Genomic DNA, 21,655 nt, shown 5'->3' with positions numbered 1-21,655 from the left:
AAAAGTTGAACTTCATAAAAATATATCTGCTATTCGATAAATTTGTAGAAAACTGTATGCAATTAACCCTAATATTTAATTATTTATTAAGGAGGAGGATAGAGGGTAACTAAAATGATTATTGCCAATTTTAAGTATAATTCATTACAACTTTTATTTGTAGGACTAGTTTCTTTTGCCAGAGTGTTTGGTAGGAATGCCAACTTTTTCTTTTTCTTTTTCTTTTTTGTTTTTTTGAGAGATAGATAGCACACTACCCACTTCGTTTATTTTATTTAGAAATAAATTGAGCTGAAAATGTGAATCAACTAGAATTCGAACTTGGGCCTTGGATACCAACCACCAAACCCTTTGCCACTTGCTCTTGGGACGGCCGGTTATACCAACTTTTTCTTAAAAACAAGATTTTAAGTTGAAAACTGATATTTATCATAGCTATTTTTGATTATGCTAAAAAATAGGGTTAAATGCATACAGGTCCCTACAAACATAGTCAATTGCGGAAATATCCCTGCAAAACGGAAACTCCATAAGTTATCCCTGCAAAAGTCTAAAGTTATGCAGATATGTCCCTGCCGTTAAGGACTGTTAGAAAATTTTCGTTAACCACAGTTAAAGTACTTAACCATGGTTAATTATAAGGTAAATTTACGATCCTACCCTTCTTCTTCTTCCTCATCTTCTTCTTCTTCCTCATCTTCTTCTTCCCTCTTCTTCGTCGCCGGCGAGGGCGGTGGCGGCAGCGACGGCGGCGACGGCGAACCCTCTCTCTTTCTTTTCCTCCTTCTTCCTCTCCCTCTTCCCTTTTCTCCCTTCTTCTTCCTCTCCCTCTTCCTCTTCCCTCTTCTTCATCGCCGGCGAGGGAGAAGATGCGACGGCGGCGGCAAACCCTCTCCCTCTCCCTCTTCTTCTTCCTCTCCCTCTTTCTTTTCCTCTTCCTCTTCCTCTTCCTCTTCCCTCTTCTTCGTCGCCGGCGAGGGAAGAGATGCGGCGGCGGCGCGCGGCGATGAACCCTTTCCCTCTTCATCTTTCTCTTCCCTCTTCCTCTCCCTCTTCCTCTTCTTCTCCCTCTTCCTTTTTTTTCTTCCTCTCATTCTTTCTCTTCCCTCTTCTTTGTCGCCGGCGAGCTCGACCCACGCCGTCGCCGCCATCCGCTCCGGCGGCCCGAAGAGGAAGAGGAAGAGAAAGAGAGGGGGAAGATGCTTTTAGAGGGATATATTTTGTGAGGGCAAAATGGTCATTTCACATAAAAACTGTTAAAAAATAAACAGTTCTCTAACAGATGTTAATTAGAGGGACATATCTGCATAAATTAGGACTTTTGCAGGGACAGCTTATGGAGTTTTCGTTTTGCAGGGATATTTTCGCAATTCACTATGTTTGTAGGGACGTGTATGCAAATAACCCAAAAAATAAAAAGAGATAAAATAATGGTTATATGTAACGTAATGTGTTTGCTCAAGCAATATCAAACATAGATTTAGCAATATCGATTTTGTTTTATATTACGCCAAATTTTAAAGAGAACGCCACTTCACTTTCATCTTCCTATCAAAACTCGATTTTTCAATATCCTCTCCTATCTTTTAAAAATCTATATTTTCCCCTTCATCTTCTTCAGTTTTCCCTTACTTTTTATTTGTTCTTTCTCCATTTTTAAAAAAATTTAATGAATACGAAGTATCAATTTAAAGCTTAACTTAAAATTTATAGATTTTTCAATTTTTGATTTTCACACCAAAAAAAAGTAACAAATTAATCACATAACCATAATCCGCAAAACAAGTGAAGCCCCGACATCAACTATAAATTCTCGTACAACCACAATGAATTCTCATGAAGTTATAACTCAACGAGAGTATGTTTTTGTGTACGCATGAACTAAACAGCGTTTAACAACCCAGCCAGAGATGCAAACCGGGCGAATCCAGGGGCGGGAGCAATCTCCTACCTCCCACTCCATTTCTTGTCAGTGTGGGACGGATTTGGGGTGGGTTGATTTAAATTCTATTTTCTGTCGTCATTTATTGCTCCATTAGAGGCGAATCAGGACAGGAGCAAATTTTTTACGAAGTTTTGATGAATTGAGATGAATTGAGGGAAGAAAGAGGTGTCCCGCCTCCCGCTCTATTAATTTGACGGATGGGAGGGGATTTAGGGTGAATTATATTTTTCTATATTTTTTTTGTTCTCACTTACCGTACCATTTGAAATAGATCGGGACGAGAGCTCCGTCAACCCGCAGATTCATTTGCATCCCTAAGCCCAACACACTACTAGGCTGACGAAGATCAGGCCGAACAAATGGGGTTCTAAGTCATAAATCAAACAAATGAGGAGCTCTCAACTTTTTTTTTTTTATTTAGCTAATATTCTATTAACTTTTAATAATTTTAAGTTAAATTATTTTTAAAATAAATTAGAGGTTTAACTAAATTAAAGGTTATAGCAACTCTGATGGGTTGACAGTTAACAAAATTCTTAATTTCATGGACTAAGAAAATTTATTCAGAACAGTTAAATTCGATGAAATTACAATCATCAAAATTAACAAATTCTCTGACAGAAGAATTGATAAAATAACTTAATACAAATAGCCCGTGTAAAATTATAATTGTAAGAATGACTCTCTTCTTATCCATGCAAGTGCCACGCTGGATTCTAAGAGACAAGCCGTGATGTTTAATTTGAACACAGTAATTAAATTATCATGTTCTCTTTGGCGTAGAAATTCAAAAAATTTTAAAAGAGTTTGAAATTATCGTGACTCGGTATAAAGAATGTGATAGTTAGATTACTATGTTCCGAATAAAATAAAGGAATTATTGTATTCAATTTAAAATTCCCTACCGACCCTTCCTATCCAGTGTGGCGCTTGCGTGGACAAAAAGAGGGTCATTCATGTAATTATAATTTTATAAAAATTATTTATCAAAAATAAATTTTGAAAGAACTAAATGCCCAAAAAAAATTCATTAATGCCTAAGTAAAAGAAAGCTAATGGACAAAGCTATTTCTAAGAATCCTATAGGAGCTCGATTTAAAAAAAAAAAAACTCCTTATTTGTTAATAATGGATGAATTCAAATAATTCGATACAGACAAAATAGAATGCAAAAAATATAAGTCGTATGCATTTCGCCGTTGATAAGCAGCCGATCACCGAACATACAAGAATTTCACTAGCAGCAAGATAAGCGGAATACTATGGTTGTAGCAATTTCTTGCATACAGGGGTTGCACCGGATGAGCCCTCTTTGGAAAGACCCTGTACGTTTCCATATTTCATCGATCAACGGTACTTTGGGGTACATTTTGGGTACCCCTTACCGTTTTACACGGTAGTCTTAGCCCTCGTGTTTTGACCACCGTCTGAAACAATCTATAAACCGCTACTTTTTTCCTGCACCGGGCCTACGAATACATCTCATACACCATGCACCGCGCTGCTAAAAAAAACCTGTAATATAATACTATTTTGGGATTAATTTCATACATGTTCCTACAAAAATATCAAATAATAAATGTATCGCTTTAAAACTAAAGTTATTAGATTTATTCCTTTAACTTTTTTTTGTTTGTAAATATATCCATCCAAAAATTTAAGTTCGTTCATATATATTTTTGCCGTTTGATAACTGTTAGTTTTTTTTAACGGTCTTTTCTCTCTCTTTGCTTTTGCTGTAGCACATCCCGCGTATCTCATTTTTGCCGTGACCAAGGGCCTCACTTTCGACGCCGCTGCCGTTGTAGATCTCGTCGTCGCTATGAATAAAAAAAAAAAAAGAAAGTGAAAAAAATAACGAGACTCAATATTGAAATACAAATTATATAAATAAAGGATAAAAAAGTTATTTTACCTCTAATCTAACTGTAGTTGGTTTTTTTAATTTATGGTTATCTAAATTGTGTTAACAGAATCATATGTTTGTAGACGGAAGGATTTTTGAAAGGACAAATTTGACAACTTAAGTTTTGTAGTTATATTTTTGATATTTGATACCTTTTTAGGAATCATATGCAATTTCCTACATTTTGTGACATTTTGAAAAGTTCATTTGTCCAAAATTAAAAATTTGGACATCAATTTTTTTCACACACCAAGCAATAACTCATTTTCTAGTAATGTAATTATGAAAAATATATAATTTGTTATATATCAGTTCTTTAAAAGTAGAAGATCATTTTTCTTAGATAGATTTTAGTACCAGTTTGATCAAGTGATGTGACTCGCAATTGTTGCTATGAGAACTACATTGAGCTAATTTGCTCCAACGGTTTGATTCGTAATTACTAATTTGTAGCAGCCTAAAAAATTTTGATGCTTATACAACAGATGCTCTACCCCGCTCAGCCAAATAAAATTTTAATTTTAAATAAACTTCAATTCATTAATGCATCTTTATTTCAGCATCATGTGGTTTAAAAGCTTACACTTAATTTTTTTCTGAAAATATATGTTATCAAATAGGATAGCAAAATAAATTTCTTTAAAAATTATAGAATATATAGTACCCTATTTAACAATATATCATTACTACAGAATAATTTTGTATAATTATTTGAACTATAGAATGGCAAAACAAAAAATGTACTAAATTATAGAATAATTAAGTATAATTTTTAAAATAATAAAATAAAAATATGCTAAATTATAGTAAGATAAATTGATGTTTACCCTTCAATTTTAAAACAAACAATCATCAAATATGAGGAGCGCTGAAGTCAAGTGTGCGCGTACATAAACCAGGTGCAGGCAATAATTTATCGTCTCCTCCCACACTGTTTGACCCCTCACCTCCCCATTCCCCGTCCTCACCCACTTTCATTAATTTAAAAAATAGGGTTAATTTCATACAGATCCCTATAAACATAATAAATTATATATATATTTGTATAAAATTTAATTTTCATATATTATTCTTACAAAAGTCTTAATATTTTTCAAATATATCTGTCCCTGCTGCTGTTAGAAAATTTTAGTTAACTATAGGTGGTTAACTAAAATTTTTTAGCGTTACGAATATATTTGAAAATATTTAAACTTTTATAAAAATAACATATAAAATTAAATTTTGTAAGAACATATTTATAATTGATTATATTTATAGAGGACACTAATGAAATTAAACCTAATAAATAAATGAGAACAACCACACAATCAAACACAGACAAATTTCCATCCCCTCAACGCCTCCCTCGCCGTGCGCGACCAACCACTCCCCCAACCTCACACTCAACCTCCCCCAACAACAACTACAACGACGACGACGACGACGACGACGACGTAGAGCGACGATGGTGAGAGTGGTGGGAGAAGAAGAGGAGATGGAGGCGTCGATATGGGGGCGGCTCCCCGACGAGCTCCTGGAGCGGGTGCTGGCGCTGCTCCCCCTGCGCGCGCTCATCTCCCTCCGCCGCACCTGCAGGCGCTTCCGATCCCTCCTCCTCACCCCGGCCTTCCTCTCCCTCCTCCCCAACCACGCACGTCCTCGTCGTGCTTGTCAGTCGTCGTCGTCGTCGTTCTCCTCCTCGCCCCGCAGTTCCCCACCGCTTGCCCCTCTACGACCCCTCCTTCGATCATGGGCGCGCCCTCTCCCCTCCCTCCTCTCCTATTTTTCCTCCGAGCGCCGCGCCTCCTCTGTCTGCCTCTCCTTCATCGGAGATCCTCTGTTTCCTTCTCCCTCAACCCCACACCACAGTAGCGCTCCTGCTCCTCCTCGATCCACGCGACTCTCCACACCAACCAGCCCCTCCCGGCCGGCGGCGGACGAAGCGAACAATGGACGATCGCCGGCGCCACCCTTTCTCCCGCCGCGTCCCGCCGCCCGACGGCTACAAGCGCTTGTCCCGCCCAGGACCCCGCCCGGTGGTCTTCCTCTACGACTTCCGAGGCGACTCCTGCGGGCCTGTTCCCGAGCGCTTCGAGCGCCTCCTCGTCCCGTCGGCCGGCCACCGCACGACGAGGCGCGCTATTACCGCGCGGCACCCTCTTTCGCCACCACGGAGCCCTGCCGTTAGTTCCTTCGACCTGGGCGCTCCAAGGCACCTGGTTCCCCCCCCGGCGCCTTTCGCCGCTCCCCCCCGCTCCCCGCGGCCTCGCCTTCGCGCTCGTCGGCCGGCAGGCGCGCGCGGGCGCCGGCGGCGCCGGCGAGCGGCTCTTCCTGGTGGGCGGCGTGGGGCGGGACGGGATCACGCGGAGCGTGTGCGTGTGGGAGCTCCTCCCCCTGGGCGGCGGCGGCGGCGGGTGGCGGTGGGCGGAGGCGGGGCGGCTGCCGGAGATGATGTGTCGGAAGCTGGTGGGCGTGTGCTACCACAACTACGCGCACGTGTACTGCGCGTGGCACGGGGGCGGCGCCGCGGGAGCGGGTGGGGCGGCGGTGTGCGTCTGCTGCGCCACGTGGCCCGAGGTGCTCGCCTTCCGCGTCGGCCGCGCCACCTGGCACTGGCTCCCGCGCTGCCCGCTCCTCCGCGACAAGTGGAGCTGCGGCTTCCGCTGGTTCTCCTTCGCCCCCGACCTCTACGCCCTCGTTTAAGGTTTAATTCAATTCACTTCAATCCAATCCAATTCAATCGATTGACTGATTGATTGACGATGCCCACACACACATTTTCGATTTGTTATTATTAACTTCAAACATTATCATCATCATTGTTGTTGTTGTTGCTGCTGCTGCAGCCGCCGCCATTAGGCCCATTACATATCTCTATGATTGTGTGAGTATACATATACATTAGCTTAATATATTTATTTCTTGCTTTTGATATGTGATATATATTTTTTATTTTTTAATTTTGGTGTATATTAAAGCAGAAGTTCGTTGTGGTGTGGAGCTCCTGGTGAGGAAAAATTCTAGAATGCAACGGGTATATTAGTGACGTGGCGTAACAAACCAATCAAATTAATCCTTTTAAGAATATATGTCCCATCATGATTGTAAAAAAGTATTTTTATTGTACTTTTGTTTGAAAAGAAGGAATGTGATTGGCTTGTTATTGATGACGTGGTGCAAGTGTGACAGTGTAGAATACCTCCCTGGTGAGGAGGGCTCTGTGTGAATCGTTAGATAAAAAGCAAATAAAATGTGATCTGACGGTCCACTGCCATCCTCCTTAAATAGAAGTTCTCTAATGAAGTTTTGTTCAATGGCTTGCTCAATCTTATCGATTTTATTTTCAGAAAGAAAGATAGTATAATCTAATGGATAAAAATAGTTAAAAAGTTAAATTTAATGGCGAAAAACTCGGTAGCATCAAGCGCATGGTGATATCGATTGTATCCTAGCCAAACTCGAATATAAAAGTGAAAATTCGATAAACCACATAATACTAAACTGAATATTCAATAAACTGTGGATGGAGTACGTATCCGAAATATTTTTTGTATCTAATTTAACGAAAAGTTAACGAAGACGCTCACACACAAAAAAAAAAAAGAAAAAAGAAGAAAAAAAAGATAAGATATTAAAATGAAAAAGCGCGAAATCATTACCTTTTTATTTAAGACAATTTGTGTGATTATATGGTACATAATTATTAAACAGTTGATTTTTCCGTACACGTCACTGTTTTGGGGCTTCTAGAACTAAAGCCAATTGTCCAGGTCTCTTTTACCAGATATTTTGGATTTAAATGGTATACAAATATCTTTTGTTGTGTGGATGCCACATTAGTATATCTGGTTGTTTTGTTTGTACTAATCTTTATTTAGAATAATAATTTTTTTCTAAACTTTGTCAATCACATTTGATAAGGACCAGTATGGAAAGATATTTAATCAAATTGGACCTTTTCTAAGCAACCTATACTTTTCATTGTAACATCACCTGTTGCAATTTTCTCAAATCTCGTGTAGTTTACATTTTAATTTCATAACCTCTTCTTCTTTTTTCTTATTTTTTATTATTTAGTGTTTAATTCAATGCAACCATTTCAACGTACAAGTAGGGGTGGAAATGAGCCGAGCTCGAGCGAGCTTACCTCAGCTCAAGCTTAGCTTGAAATTAATTTCGAGCCTAAATTTAGGCTCAAGCTCGTCTTGAAATTAATTCGAGCCGAGTTCGAGCGAGCCTAATTTCGAGTCGAGTGAGCTCGAGCCCTAAACGAGCTGCTTGAAATTCTTAACATCGTGCAATCTATAGTTTAATTTTTGTAAAATATTATCTAAAATTCGATACAAAAAATATCTAATAGCTCAACATACAAAATGAATGCATGAAATACGATATTATAATATTAAAAAAATTTGGAAAAACAACTCTATGAGCGAGTGAAAAAGAAAAAGAGAGAGCAATTAAAGTAGGATTTTACTGATTTGGTTTTATGGGTCCAATAATCTAAATTCTATATACATATAATTAAAATACATAATATAAATTTATATAATTAATATATATATTATATATAATTATATATAGAGAGTTCGGCTACTATACTCTATTAGTATAGACCCTTTTATACTCATAAGTTTTTTATCGTTAGATCTATACTTTTGACAATTTCCATCCGTAAATCATGATATTCAACCAATCACCCACTCAATCCTAGGGGACTACTATTATCCTAATTGCACATCCAACGGCGAAAAATTTATAAGTATAAAGGGGTCTATACTCATAAGAATATAGTAGCCCTAGCATATATATATATATATAGAATTAGATTACAACTTATTAATAGTATCAACTACTTGCTATTAGGTTTTCGGCCCTTAGATAGTTATTATATGATGATAAAAGAAAAACATTCTAATTACTATCATCCTAACCGCACATCCCTTCATCCAAGGGCCGAAGACCTAATAGCAAGTGGTTGGTATTATTAATAATATAGTAGACTTTTTCCATATATATATACATACATATATATTTCGAGCTTTTCGAGTCTAATTCGAGCAAGTCCGGTAATACTCAAGCTTGGCTTGAAATTAATTTTGAGCCTAAATTTAGGCTCAAGCTCGATTTGAAATTAATTCGAGCTGAGCTCGAACAAGCCGAATATCGAGCCGAACGCGAGTCGAACACGAGCCAGCTCGCTCATTTGCCAGCCCTAGTAATAGATAGCTTAAATTCTCTTGTATTTGTGATTGCCTCTCACAAANAATATCGAGTCGAACACGAGTCGAACACGAGCCGGCTCGCTCATTTGCCAGCCCTACGTACAAGACCATTTCTCATGCAAACGACAGTGAGTATATATTATACCAATGATTTAAAAATTGGTTTGATCCGTCCGAACGTGATTCGGCCTATAAAACAGTTCTGTTTAATCTTTTGAACCATGTAAGTTAAAAAAATATTTAGAACTGTTTAAACCGGCAATTCAACTACCAAATCGATAAACTGGTCCGATTTTAATTAAATCAGTTGGATTTTTTTTATCAACTTATATTAAAATTCAATGATTTAAAAATTAACTTAGCTTATTTTATATTAGTATATATTAGTCTTTTAAAAGTAAAACTTGAAAATTTATATCTATTTAATTTGGTTCAGAAATTAGTATTTTCATAATTAAGTAAAATGCATGAATAATAATATATGCATATGTTTCCAGATTATAAAATTAAAAATAATGAATAAATATTTATAACGCCATGCTGATATTACTAGCTTAACTAGTTGGACCAATGATTTTTCACCGAGTAATATTTTTAGATCATCGTTTGAAGCGATTTTTAAAATATTGATATATAGAAGTGACGACATAGCACGGCACGGCCCGCATTCATATAAACAATGTTAAATGGTCTCATAGCAAATCGGATTAGAATCCTACTGATTTTGTATTTGTGTTGGATTGAGTCCAATAAGAACTCGAAATTGAAAGTCCAACTCTACAAACAGTTCACTTGAAAAAAAGTTTTTTTTTTTTTTTGAAAAAAAAGAAACTGTATACTTTTATGAAAAAAAGATGGCACGCTATCTCCTTCATTAGTTAATAAGATAAACAAAAAAAAAAAAAAAACACCTATATACTTTTGAGTGGGAAAAGGATTGATTAGATAAAGGGGAAAACTTTTCTGGTCAACTAACACAATAAAAGCAATGAATTGTAGTAGTTCAGATTTGTAGACTAGTTTGCAGAAAACCGAAAACTTGATAGAAATTACTGCGAACTTCTATCAATTATTATTCGGTCGTTTTTTTCTTATCTTTTTCAGTGCACGTGATATAATTTATTTGAAATTTCTATGCACGTGGCTAATGGTGCTAAGACTATATTCTAAAATTATTTCATATAAAATTAATTTTCCAATATACAATAGTACTTAGATGATTATCCTTACTACGTAATTGTTCCAAGCGAGGCTACCATGCTTTAAAAGTATGTGACTTTCATATTTTTATTTGTTTTCGATGATAGAATATTAAAATTAACAATCTGTTCTGTTTAATTTGATTTATACTATTTAAAAAATCTAGAAGCCAAATTTTATTATTTTTCGCTATTATTTATACTTATCTTATTTTAGATAGTAAAATAATTATTCTATCAAAATTTTATGTAACTTCTATATTTCTATACCGTTAAACTTATAATTACCGCATATAGATCATTAAAATAATTAAGTTTTAAATTTTTTTGATTGCTAAATAAATAATAATTAAAGTTAATAATTTGACCTCAGAGATATTTTAAGGAAAAACTTCAAATACCATCCATGTGGTTTCGTACTTTTTTATTTTAGTACCCTATATCTTAAAGTGTATTAATTTAGTACCCCGTTGTTTTATTTTTTTTTATTATCTCCTTCACTATTTTTTTTAAAATTAGTGACAAAGTTAAAAATAAAATGTATTAAAATGAGTATTCGATAAACCTAAATGGGCTATCAGAACTTTTTTGTATATAATTTAACGAAATGCTAACGGAGAAGCTGGCGAAAAAAAAAAAGAAACCATAGGGTACTAAATTGATATATTTTAAATTACGAAATACTAAAGTGAGAAAGTGCGAAACTACAAAGATAATATTTGAAGTTTATCCATATTTTAAATATGATTTTTTTTAGAGATAAATGGCATGCTATCTGCAATGAAATCATAGGGTACTTAATTGCTATATTTTAAAGAGCTAGGCTGGTATACTATCGGTAGCACGGAGGCCTCCATTCTACCAAGTTGTTTTCAATGATGCGACTTTCAAATCGACGATCGGCTCCGTTAGACTTGATCTACACTATTGAAAGTACTTAAAAATTAAATTTCATAAATTTTTACCATCATTTATCTATCAAACGAGTAGTCTAAAAATGAACAGCTGAAAATAAAAATATCCTAAAAAATGATGATAAAAGACTTGAATTTAAGATCAGAGGTACTGATTTTACTCTAAATAGTGAAAAGAATTTTCTATAAAAATTTCATTAGATTTGAATTGTTTTACACCGTTAAATTCATAAACGCATCACATCTATCATTAAAATTATCAATTTTGAGACCTTTGATCACTAGCCAAATGATGTCGAAAAATTATGAAATTTAGTTTCCAAACATTTTTAATAGTGTAGATCAAGTCGAACGGAACCGATCGTCGATTTGGAAGCCGCATCATTGAAAACAACTTGGTAGCAAGGAAACCTCCGTGCTACCGATAGTATACCAGCCTAATTCTATTTTAAATTACGAAATATTAAACTGTGTTTAGGGTACTAAATTGATATGTTTTAAATTACGAAATACTAAACTGTGTGTTTTTTTTAAAATAGATAGCATGCTATCCGTCTTATTTATTTTATTTAAAAATAAATTTAGCTGAAAATGTGAATCAACTATGTTTCGAATTTGAAATCTCGAATATCAATAATTAAATTCTTTATCACTTATGCTAGCGACGGTCGGATGGTCGGTTTAGATATCTTAATATGTTTGTGTAGTAGAGCGGATGGTCGGTTTAGATATCCATCATCATTTAAAAAAGAGAAAAAAGAAAAAAACAAAGTATGAAGGCCCCCTTGCCGACACTCTAGGGTGTGTTTGTTTTGGTGAAAGTGAGGGAGAAGTGGAGAAGGGGGAAGTTGTTTATGCCGTAGGCTATTACTTTCGTTTTTTGTTTTAGCGTAATTTTTATTACGGCTGAAAGTCGAGTTCACTCAAAATAGGGTAATTGACTTTGCCCTCTCACGAGACGAAATCAATTCCGGCAATGTGCAAAGAGGCAAAGGAGTTTGTTAAATTTGATTAGGTAATGTGATCAAATTTGATTAGGTAAGTTTTAATATATTTTTTATTTAATTTGTATATTTAGAAAATGATGAAAAATGAATTTGTTAAATGTTAATAATTTTTTAACTTTAGAATTTTATTTGTTGTATTATTATAATTTATATGCAAACAAATAATATAATTTTTTAAAATTTTATTTTATAATTATACATATATATAATTATATACATATATAATTATATTAATTTTTATTTATTATAATTTATTATTCACTAAGTTATAAAATAGACAATAATATTACTTCGGAGGTAAGTATACATGAGATAGAGAGCTACACTTTTTATGTAATCTATTTTTTATCAAACAAACAACAAAATTCATAGAACTGCACTTCCAAAATTAAAAACAAACCGCGAACGTGAATTAATTTCCACCTAAATTTTACTTCAACCTAAAATCCACTCCCACCCCAAGTATACTTACGTTGAAACAAACGTGACCTTAATTGTAACTACTTTCAACCATTTATCTTCTACTTTTCTCCACCAATCACCGCCGCTAAAAAAAACCAAAAATAATAAGAAAAAAATAAAATAAATTATGAAAAATCGCAGAGCTAATACTTAGAGATCGAGCTCGGCGGCACCGCCCATGGCGGCGCTCATGGCCTCCGCCCCCGCCGCCGCAGCGGCGTTGCACCTCGCCCCTCCGAACCCTAACCATCGAGGAGACGACGACCCCTTCGTCCCCACCATGGCCGACATCATGGCCTCGTCCCGGTCCCAGGGCCTCCACATCGAGCTCCGCACCGCGGGCCCCTTCTTCCGCGTCCACGCCGTGACCTCCTCGCCGTCGTCGTCGTCGTCGTCGTCGTCGGCGGCGGCGGCGGCGGAGGAGGTGGGGAGGGCGGAGGGCGTGATTCGGCCGTGGATCGGGGGCGACGTGCTCCACCTCGACTCGATGCGGATGAGCCGAGCGACACTGGGGATGGACCGGTCCATCTTCGGCTTAGGGCTCTTCCTCGGCGCCGTCGCGGTTCGCCACGGCTTCGACCGGGGCTGCGCCCGCGCCGAGCTCCTCGCCATTAACGACTCCCCTCTTTACCACTCCAAGGTATATTCATGGCAACAATGCCCTGCAATTTTTTTTTTCTTTCAATTTTATCAATTTTCCATTTCGTATTCTACTTTGTAGCGGACACTTCGTTGTTTGAAACACCATTGCTTTACTAGTTTGTTAGAAACTTTTTGTGTGCGCATACAAAAGCATATCATTGTACTCATTATGAATGAACATGAGATTGCTATGTAGTAATTTAGTTAAAGAACGCAGAGGAAGGATGGAACTGAACGTGTAAAAATTTCGACCCAAATTAAGAAACCTAGCGAGAACAAGGTTGTTTTGTTCCATTTGTCTCAATATACTTGAAAAATTCGCTTAGGTAAGAAATTTATTTCTATCTTTGTGTCCACAATTAGAGTATAGTTTTGATGGGGAGAGAGACCTGGTTCGATATTTTATCTCATAGCGGCGTAGCGATATCGTAGTGTGCTGAAGAGTAGTTCTGGATGCTTTGTGTGATACTGTTAATAGTGTCAAACTTAGTTTCCTTCAGGTTTTTTGCCTGTGAGTTTCTCTAATTCTAGACCATTACCATTTTTATAGGAATATGAGTGTATACCTTCCTTGGTCTCATCGGCCGGGTGTAGAAAATGTAGTTGGGCATTCTTTCAAAGCTTAAGCTTTCGATTGACAATCTCATTTTATATGGCATCGGAATAATGTGTTTTGTTTCGCATCTTGCCGAAACATTTGTTTGAAATTTGAAACCACGCCGAACGACCATCAAATATGAGGGGAAATTTCAGAGACATGTAATTCTAGCTCTTTCTTGGGGAGAACATGGTTGATTACATGGTCTCGAACTTGAATGGTCATGATTGATCCATCCTCTTCATTATTCCATGGTAATGTACTAGACCTGTTTTAACCTTCTATACTGATGAGTTTTGAACTACATTTTACCTTTTCAGAGATTAGAGAGTCTAATTCATGTTTATCACATCGTAAGCGTGTGCAAATGAAGGAGCTAGTCATGTAACCAATGCGGCAGGGTAACAGCAAATTTTTAGATGAGAAAAAAAATTATTTTCATACAATTTTGGTTGCGAGGCTTAAAACTCTATGCTTCTTTCCTTCATGTGGTGACTTATTTTGTCGCTCTCTTGTGTAAGAGATTGAACTCTTTTGTTTTTAAACTTGAAGCTTCTGCTTCTAGCTGCAGTAGAGAGCTGGAAATTAGTGCTTTGCCAAGCAGCTCTGCTCAACTAGCAATTTTGCAGAACTCTAGCCAGGGCAAATAGGCCCCAAGTTTCTAAGATGATTTATACACGTGACCTATATAATCGTTACATAATGTGTGCTCTTTGCCGATACGTATATCATCAATATTGTAGAAAAGGAATACTTTGAGATTTGTAGCCTTTGGATAGGATGAACTCTTAAGACATTGTGTTCTGTGTCGAAATAAGGATGTGAAATGCAATTTACCTACTCTTTGCATGACACAATAACACTGCAGTGCGCGAACCTTGATTTCTTGGTGTAATTTTTTGCGATACTAGCTTGTTCGATTCTACACAAGGATGGGTTTCAGCATCGTGCACGAGGTGGATGGATCGTCGATCCGAGACCTGGCACACATGTTGGTGTGGGGAGGTAGAGGGACCAGAATGGATGCGGACATCGAGCAGCTACTTATTAGATGGGGCAAAAGGTTTAAACCCAAAAGCTGACACTCTTCATCTTCTGTATTAAAGATAAATGTACAATCAAATTCAGCGATACCGAATTACTCGCAATTACATCAGATATTTTTTGACGAACCATTTCGAATGTTATTTCCAAAGCTTTTGATTACCAAGAAAGTTTAAAGATTGCTCTTTACGACGCTGCGTCTTGGTTATACTCTGTATGGTTACTTATATAGTTTGCTTCGGTACAATAAATTGTGTGAAAAAGGAAATCTTCAATTTGTTTTTAAATTTTTCACTTTCTAAAATATCAAATTAAATACATGTGCTCAGCACTTTCTCAAACTTGGCCTTATTTTCTTCCGTCGACATCTGAAAAATGTAATGTAGAGATAATATTTGATGCGATAGTCGTTGGCTTGTTTTGAATTCGAATTTCTTTATAATTTAGTGTGCAGTAATTTTCTATGCTCGAAATGTTTGTGCTAATTTTCGATCCTATAGTTGTTGGCTTGTTCCGAATGCGAATTTTTTTATAATTTAGTGTACAGTAATTTTCTATACCCGAAGTATTTATGCTCGAGATAGTACAAACAGCTAAAATTCAATTCCTCCGTAGATCACATGCCTAGATTTGCAGAAAATGTGCTCTTATCTGTCGTGCAGCAGAATCAAATTCTAAATTCTGAGTCGAGTTCTTCGCTGATCCTTCATAGTTGTTGCTTTTGATCGAAAGAGCCCAGTGACTAATTAATTACTGGTTATTTTTTTAAGAAAAAAAGCTTGAAAAAAAGGAACAAAAAAAGAAAAAAAAGACAGTTTAAATTTTGTCTAAATATAATTTCTCTTTCAAGTTAATAACAAAAATATAAATGATATTATTGAGCTCCGAGAAGTTGCTACTTAGACTATATAGAAAAAAATACTTCTCTATTTTTCAGCATCTTACCATATACGAAAATAGACGGATTATTTTTTTAAAAAATAATATTAAGAGAAAATGTTGTGTTTATTTGTTTTTTTTTTTTTTTTTTTTTTTTTAAAATCTCTATCTATGCCCCGCCTTTTTTACACTCCAACCGTTCATCCGACCGGACCATTACCTGCTGTGATTTAAAGTTTCACTGTTCCAAATTAACAGGAAAAAAATTCAAATTCAAATTTTATTTTCCGACATCAAATTTAAAAAAAGAAAAAAAAGAAAAAAAAGGAAATAGAAAACAAAACGAGATATAAAATAGGATTCTCCCCTCCATTTTTGTGGCACCCCCGACCCCTTTCGCAAGCCACCACCGCTCCTCAAAACTCCCTCTCATCCCTTTTCCCCTTCCTATCAAACCCTTCCTCCTCCTCTCCTCCAAAACCCTAACCCAAACCCCTCTCTCTCTCTCTCTCTCTCTCTCTCTCTCTCTCGAGACGAAGATGAAGGGGCCGGGGCTATTCTCCGACATAGGAAAGAAAGCCAAAGGTACGATACATGATATTGATCTAAAATCCGAGCCCTCCTAGCCGTGTTTCGCCCAAACCCTAACTCTTTCGCCTTATTTTGTGTTATGTTTTGCTAATTTTGGCTTATTTGGTCAGATCTGCTCAACAAGGACTATAGCTACGACCAGAAGCTCACCATCTCCACGTTCAGCTCCACTGGAGTGGTAATCTCTAGATCTTCTACTTCTTCTTCTTCTTTGTTGTTTACGCTTAGTGATATAACCAAAATTCTTGTATGAATTTTGCCACTTGGTTTGTGAATATTAGTTTTTAGCTGTCGCAGCAGTGATTTCGTTGCCCCCCCCNGGTTCTCCACATTCCCCCCACCTCCCCCCCCCCCCCCCCCCCTTTTTTTTTTTTCTTATTTGTGAACGCAGTGAGAAAGTGAGGGTTTGATTTGTTGTTAGCATTGAGATTGAAGCACATTAACATTCTGTTTGGTGTTTGACCGAGATATGGTTGTAGTACCCTGAACTATATGTCTCTCTGTGGGTGTAAGATCTTGGTACATATGTATGGAGAAACCCCCTCAACAGTAGTCAGTTTTGAAATAGGTCCCTAATTTTTTTTTTCTTTTTTTTGATGCCCTTCGAGTTTTTAATTGTTTTGATTTGTATTATTTACCTGAATTAACTGGTTGTTTTGTGAGAATTAAAGACTTCATTAGCTATCATCCGTCAACGGGTGCAAAATCCGCGGTTGCATCAGTTAAAAAATTGTATAGAGTAGTTAAATCTAACATTTTGCCGTTGAATTTGACAAAATCCCGATTTATTTGATGAGATGACTAAAATCGAAGCAGTCAAAAGTTGAGGGGGCTGTCAGTCAAAATAAACAGCTGAGAGCCCTATTTATTCAGCAGTACAATTTTATCTTTTCTAGAAAGCAATTGAAGATAAAAGAAATGCAGAACTGTTAAACTACACCAAATTGCACGTTAGTTCGGTTTCCTCCCTACTTGGTATGGTTCTGGTCCTTATTTTTAGAAGCAGCATGCATTCGTTTTATTAGTTTTCTCTAGTAACCGAACTGAACCCTGCACTCACCTGATTGCTGTGTACTTGCTGTTGCGGACTTTTTATCTCATCTCTGCTGCGTTATGCATGAAAATAATTTGGGGAATCTACTTTCCTAGATAAGTGGATTAGCCCATATTGTCCATGAGTTTGTTTATTTTGTAAAAAAGTGGACCAATAGCAATTAACTAGACGGAGGAGCATAGTAACCAATTCTAGCTGTAATTATTCTCTATATAATCGTGGTCGTTTTCCACAAGCGCTTTGCTTTCATCATGTCTCTCTGGTCTAGGTTGGGAACACGATGGCCAAATACACCTTCTTTCATACTTCTCCGGTAGTGAGTCCACCGCCATTTTGTCGCATAGGATGAGGGAAGCTGCTTTCAGGGCTCCCCTCATTTAAGTCACCCATCTTCTTAGGAGATGGGAGCTGGTTTTATGGAGTTTCTCATTTTAGTTGCCCATCTTGTACCCTTGTGTGTGTGTGAGCACCAGGTTGCCTTCATTGCCTTCTGATATTACGGACTAAAATATTGCTGATATTTTCATTGTCTATAACCATCTACAGGATTAATGCTGATAACTTCTGATTTACTTTCAGGGCCTTACGTCTGCTGCTGTGAAGAAAGGTGGACTTTATACTCTCGATATTGGTACCCAATACAAGTACAAAAACACTCACATTGATGTCAAACTTGACACAGACTCAAATGTATTTTTCTGTCACCTTTTCTTTTAGATTTCTTTTGAAATTTTATCTGTAAGTAGTCCTAAAATGCCCCTTTCCGTGATGTGCCAGGTCTCCACTACCCTCACCATCTCAGAAGTTCTGCCCTATACAAAAACCATTGCTTCTTTAAAGTTCCCCGATTACAAGTCTGGAAAGGTACTTAGTTTCTATGTTTCAATTTATCATATTAAAGGTTGCTTTTGTAGATACTAAAAGTTCAATTCTTCTTTTTTTTTTGTCCAGCTGGAGTTACAATATTTTCACGATCATGCTAGTCTTGCTACTGCTGTGGGTCTAAAGGCATCCCCAGTTGTTGATCTTTCTGGGACTGTAGGTGTCCATGGAGTTGCCTTTGGCGCAGAAGCTGGTTATGATACTGCCTCAGGGAATTTTACCAAATATAGTGCTGGAATTGGGTTATCGAAGCCAGAGTATAATATTTCTGTCGTTTTGTAAGTTTCCCAACTATCTGTGCCCATCTCTTAATTGACATCCCTTTATACACACACACACACACACACACACACACACACACACACACACACACACACAATACTATAATATATATATATATATACACACACACACAATACATATACATATGCATATATATATATACACACACACACAATACATATACATATAGTAGGTCTTGTGTGCTATTAGGATCACGGAGGCCTCCGTGCTCCTAAGCCTCGAATCAACGATCGGCTCCGTTAGACTTGATCTAACGTATTTGAAGTATCTAGAAAATAAATTTTGCGATTTTTCGATATCATTTATCTAGCGATCAAAAGGGTTCAAAATCAATAATTTGTAATGGTTGATGTTTGCCATTGCAAGTTTAACGGTGTAGAAGTATTCAAATCAGATGAAATTTTGATAGAAAATTTTTTATACTATTTGCAGCAAGATCAATATCTCTGATAAAAAATTTTAGTGCTATGTCACCACTTTTTGTGAGATTTTTATTTTCAGCTGTTGATTTTGAACCATTTCGATCGCTAGGTAAATGATATTGAAAAATCGCAAAATTTATTTTCTAGATACTTCAAATATGCTAGATCAAAGTCTAACAGAGTCGATCATCGATTCGGAAGCTCCATCATCGAAAACGGCTTAGGAGCATGGAGGCTCCTCCGTGCTCCTAATAGCACACAAGACCTTCTCTCTCTCTCTCTCTCTCTCTTTATATATATATATATATATATATATATATATATATATATAGAGTCCGGCGACTATACTCTTATGAGTACGATCATTCTCGTACTCATAAGTCGTTTTCAATGTTAGAGCTTCCGAATCGACGATTCATACCGTTAAACATTATCTAGAGCATTTAAAATATCTAGAAATCAAATTTCATAACTTTTCGACATCATTTACCTTACGATCAAAATGTCACAAAATTGATAATTTTTAATGGCCGGTATGGGATACTTGCTAGTTTAACGGTGTAAAATAATCGGAATAGGTTGAATTTTTGATAGAAAATTCTATTCACTACCTAGATAAAGATCAATAACTCCAATCTTAAATTGAAGAATCCGATCATTAATTTTTAGGACGTCGTTTGATTTTGACTGTTCATTTTATGCCTGCTTGATAGACTTTATTATGATTTCGAAAAATTACGAAATTTATTTTCTAGAAGTTTCAAATATTCTAGATCATATTTAACGGAGAGGATTGTCGATTCGGAAGCTCCATCATCGAAAATAACTTATGAGTATGAAGGGCTCTATACTCGTAAGGGTGTAGTAACTCTACTCTCTCTCTCTCTCTCTCTCTCTCTCTCTCTCTCTATATATATATATATATATATATATATATATACATACATATACAATATATGTATTTGTCCATGAAAATCATCTATCTGGATATTTCTTTTGTAAAGTTTGGAGTCGAAAGTGCAGTTTCTACATATACATATAGATATGAAGGCTCTATACTCGTAAGAGTGTAGTAGCCCTACTCTCTCTCTCTCTCTCTATATATATATATGTATTTGTCCATGAAAATCATCTATCTGGATATTTCTTTGTAAAGTTTGGAGTCGAAAGTGCAGTTTCTACCGCCCCCCGGCTCCGCCCCCCCCCACAAAACCAATAATGTGCTACCTAAATGATAGAGGGAGGTTGGGTTTCTGTTTAAATGAAGTTTTTCAAAGAGGGAGAATTTTGTTAGTACAATCTATGTGAGCTAGCTTTTGAAGGGTGTATATGAAAATTTGTATCCTGAGTATTTCATAGGTACATGAATTTGCATAGATTGCATGCATATATTGTTCTTTCTTTTGAAACCCTAATGAGTTTCCCAATTTTCACTAGAGGGGACAAGGGAGACAGTCTAAGAGCTTCATATGTGTACCTTTTCGACGATGAACAGAAGACATCTGTGGTGGCGGAGGTTACAAGGAGATTCTCGACTAATGATAACACCTTCACAGTTGGTGGTTCCTATGCAGTCGACCCTTTAACCACCGTGAAAGCAAGGCTCAACAATTCTGGTAAGCTAGCAGCTCTTATTGATACAAGGGCCAAGTCGATTTTGGCCACCATCTCTGGTGAGTTCGATACCAAGGCCTTGGACAAGCCTCCAAAGTTTGGTTTAGCACTTGCTCTGAAGCCCTGAATGTTCTGTCGATAGAGGTTTAATCTAAATTTGGATTTTTTTCAGTTGGGTCGAGAAACTACAAGCAATAATGTTTGTTCCACAGACATTTAGCTGTTGAAGTTTTGGATTACTGTGGAAAACTTGTCGATTTGGATGGATTTTTACTTTTTAAGTTGATTCTTTCTAAATTTTTGAAAGCATTTTGTGTGCGGTGGTTCCCGTTATTCTTTTATTCTGTAAGTTGGTCCTTTTTAAGTTCTTGCTTTTTAGCTCTCACTCTCTCTCTCTGATTCAGACAGTAAAGCATCAGATTGTATTTGCGATGTAGTGAATTATAATTCTCTTTCCAGCCCTTCTCTTTCTGGTCCAAGTGGTGGTTAAATCTCCAGTTACGAGATCACTTATGAGATTGTTCGCTAGCTCATAATTTGGTTTTTGAAGAGAAATTATCCAGGTTCTAAAGTCATTTATAATTCACTTGTGTAAAGCAGCTGGTTTTTCATCATCTAGGATCTCTGCTTATATTGCATCTGTTGATGATTATGGTTCTCAACTGTCTATGCTTGTACTGCTTAGTCTGCTTATCATTTGATGATCATTGAAAGAGCTCGGCTGGTTTGTTTGCTTCGCGTGCTTCACCGTCCCTCCCGCTGTGAGGCGCAGGAACTTTTGCTAGTTCACGCGAGAAGAGTAAGAAATATGGGCTTCTGCTCGTATGGCATGTTTGTTCGACCAAAAGTATAAGTGTAGTTTAGTTCATAATAGATTTTTATATGAATTACAGTTTGAATGAAAGTTTTTTTCTTTTTTTTCGTTGTTCGGTTGTATAACTATGGAATTAAAGTTGTTTTAGTTTTACTGTTTATTTGGTAAGAAAT

The 21,655-nt window shown here is 36.8% G+C and overlaps 3 protein-coding genes across 4 annotated transcripts; all 3 read left to right on the top strand.

Moving 5' to 3' along the window:
• On the top strand, window positions 5,298–7,140 carry LOC109716144 (F-box/kelch-repeat protein At5g43190). Its single transcript, XM_020241469.1, has 2 exons — window positions 5,298–5,642; window positions 5,705–7,140. Exons 1-2 carry the CDS (start codon window positions 5,298–5,300, stop codon window positions 6,533–6,535), a joined length of 1,176 nt encoding a protein of 391 aa, XP_020097058.1. The 3' UTR covers window positions 6,536–7,140.
• LOC109728161 lies at window positions 12,706–15,191 on the top strand. 2 transcript variants are annotated; one of them, XM_020258620.1, is made up of 2 exons: window positions 12,706–13,279; window positions 14,748–14,880. In XM_020258620.1, the coding sequence occupies exons 1-2, from the start codon at window positions 12,818–12,820 to the stop codon at window positions 14,772–14,774; spliced, it is 489 nt and encodes a 162-aa protein (XP_020114209.1). In that variant the 5' UTR covers window positions 12,706–12,817; the 3' UTR covers window positions 14,775–14,880. The 2 variants fall into 2 exon arrangements, with proteins under 2 accessions (XP_020114209.1, XP_020114133.1); XM_020258544.1 differs by having other exon boundaries at window positions 12,716–13,279; window positions 14,791–15,191.
• Window positions 16,163–21,053, top strand: LOC109722076 (mitochondrial outer membrane protein porin 5-like). Its single transcript, XM_020249963.1, has 6 exons — window positions 16,163–16,387; window positions 16,504–16,571; window positions 18,027–18,137; window positions 18,225–18,311; window positions 18,399–18,607; window positions 20,492–21,053. The coding sequence occupies exons 1-6, from the start codon at window positions 16,342–16,344 to the stop codon at window positions 20,793–20,795; spliced, it is 825 nt and encodes a 274-aa protein (XP_020105552.1). The 5' UTR covers window positions 16,163–16,341; the 3' UTR covers window positions 20,796–21,053.

This window comes from Ananas comosus, linkage group 1, assembly GCF_001540865.1.
Source record: "Ananas comosus cultivar F153 linkage group 1, ASM154086v1, whole genome shotgun sequence".
Taxonomy (NCBI): domain Eukaryota; kingdom Viridiplantae; phylum Streptophyta; class Magnoliopsida; order Poales; family Bromeliaceae; genus Ananas; species Ananas comosus.
This window is presented reverse-complemented; position numbering and strand designations above follow the sequence as displayed.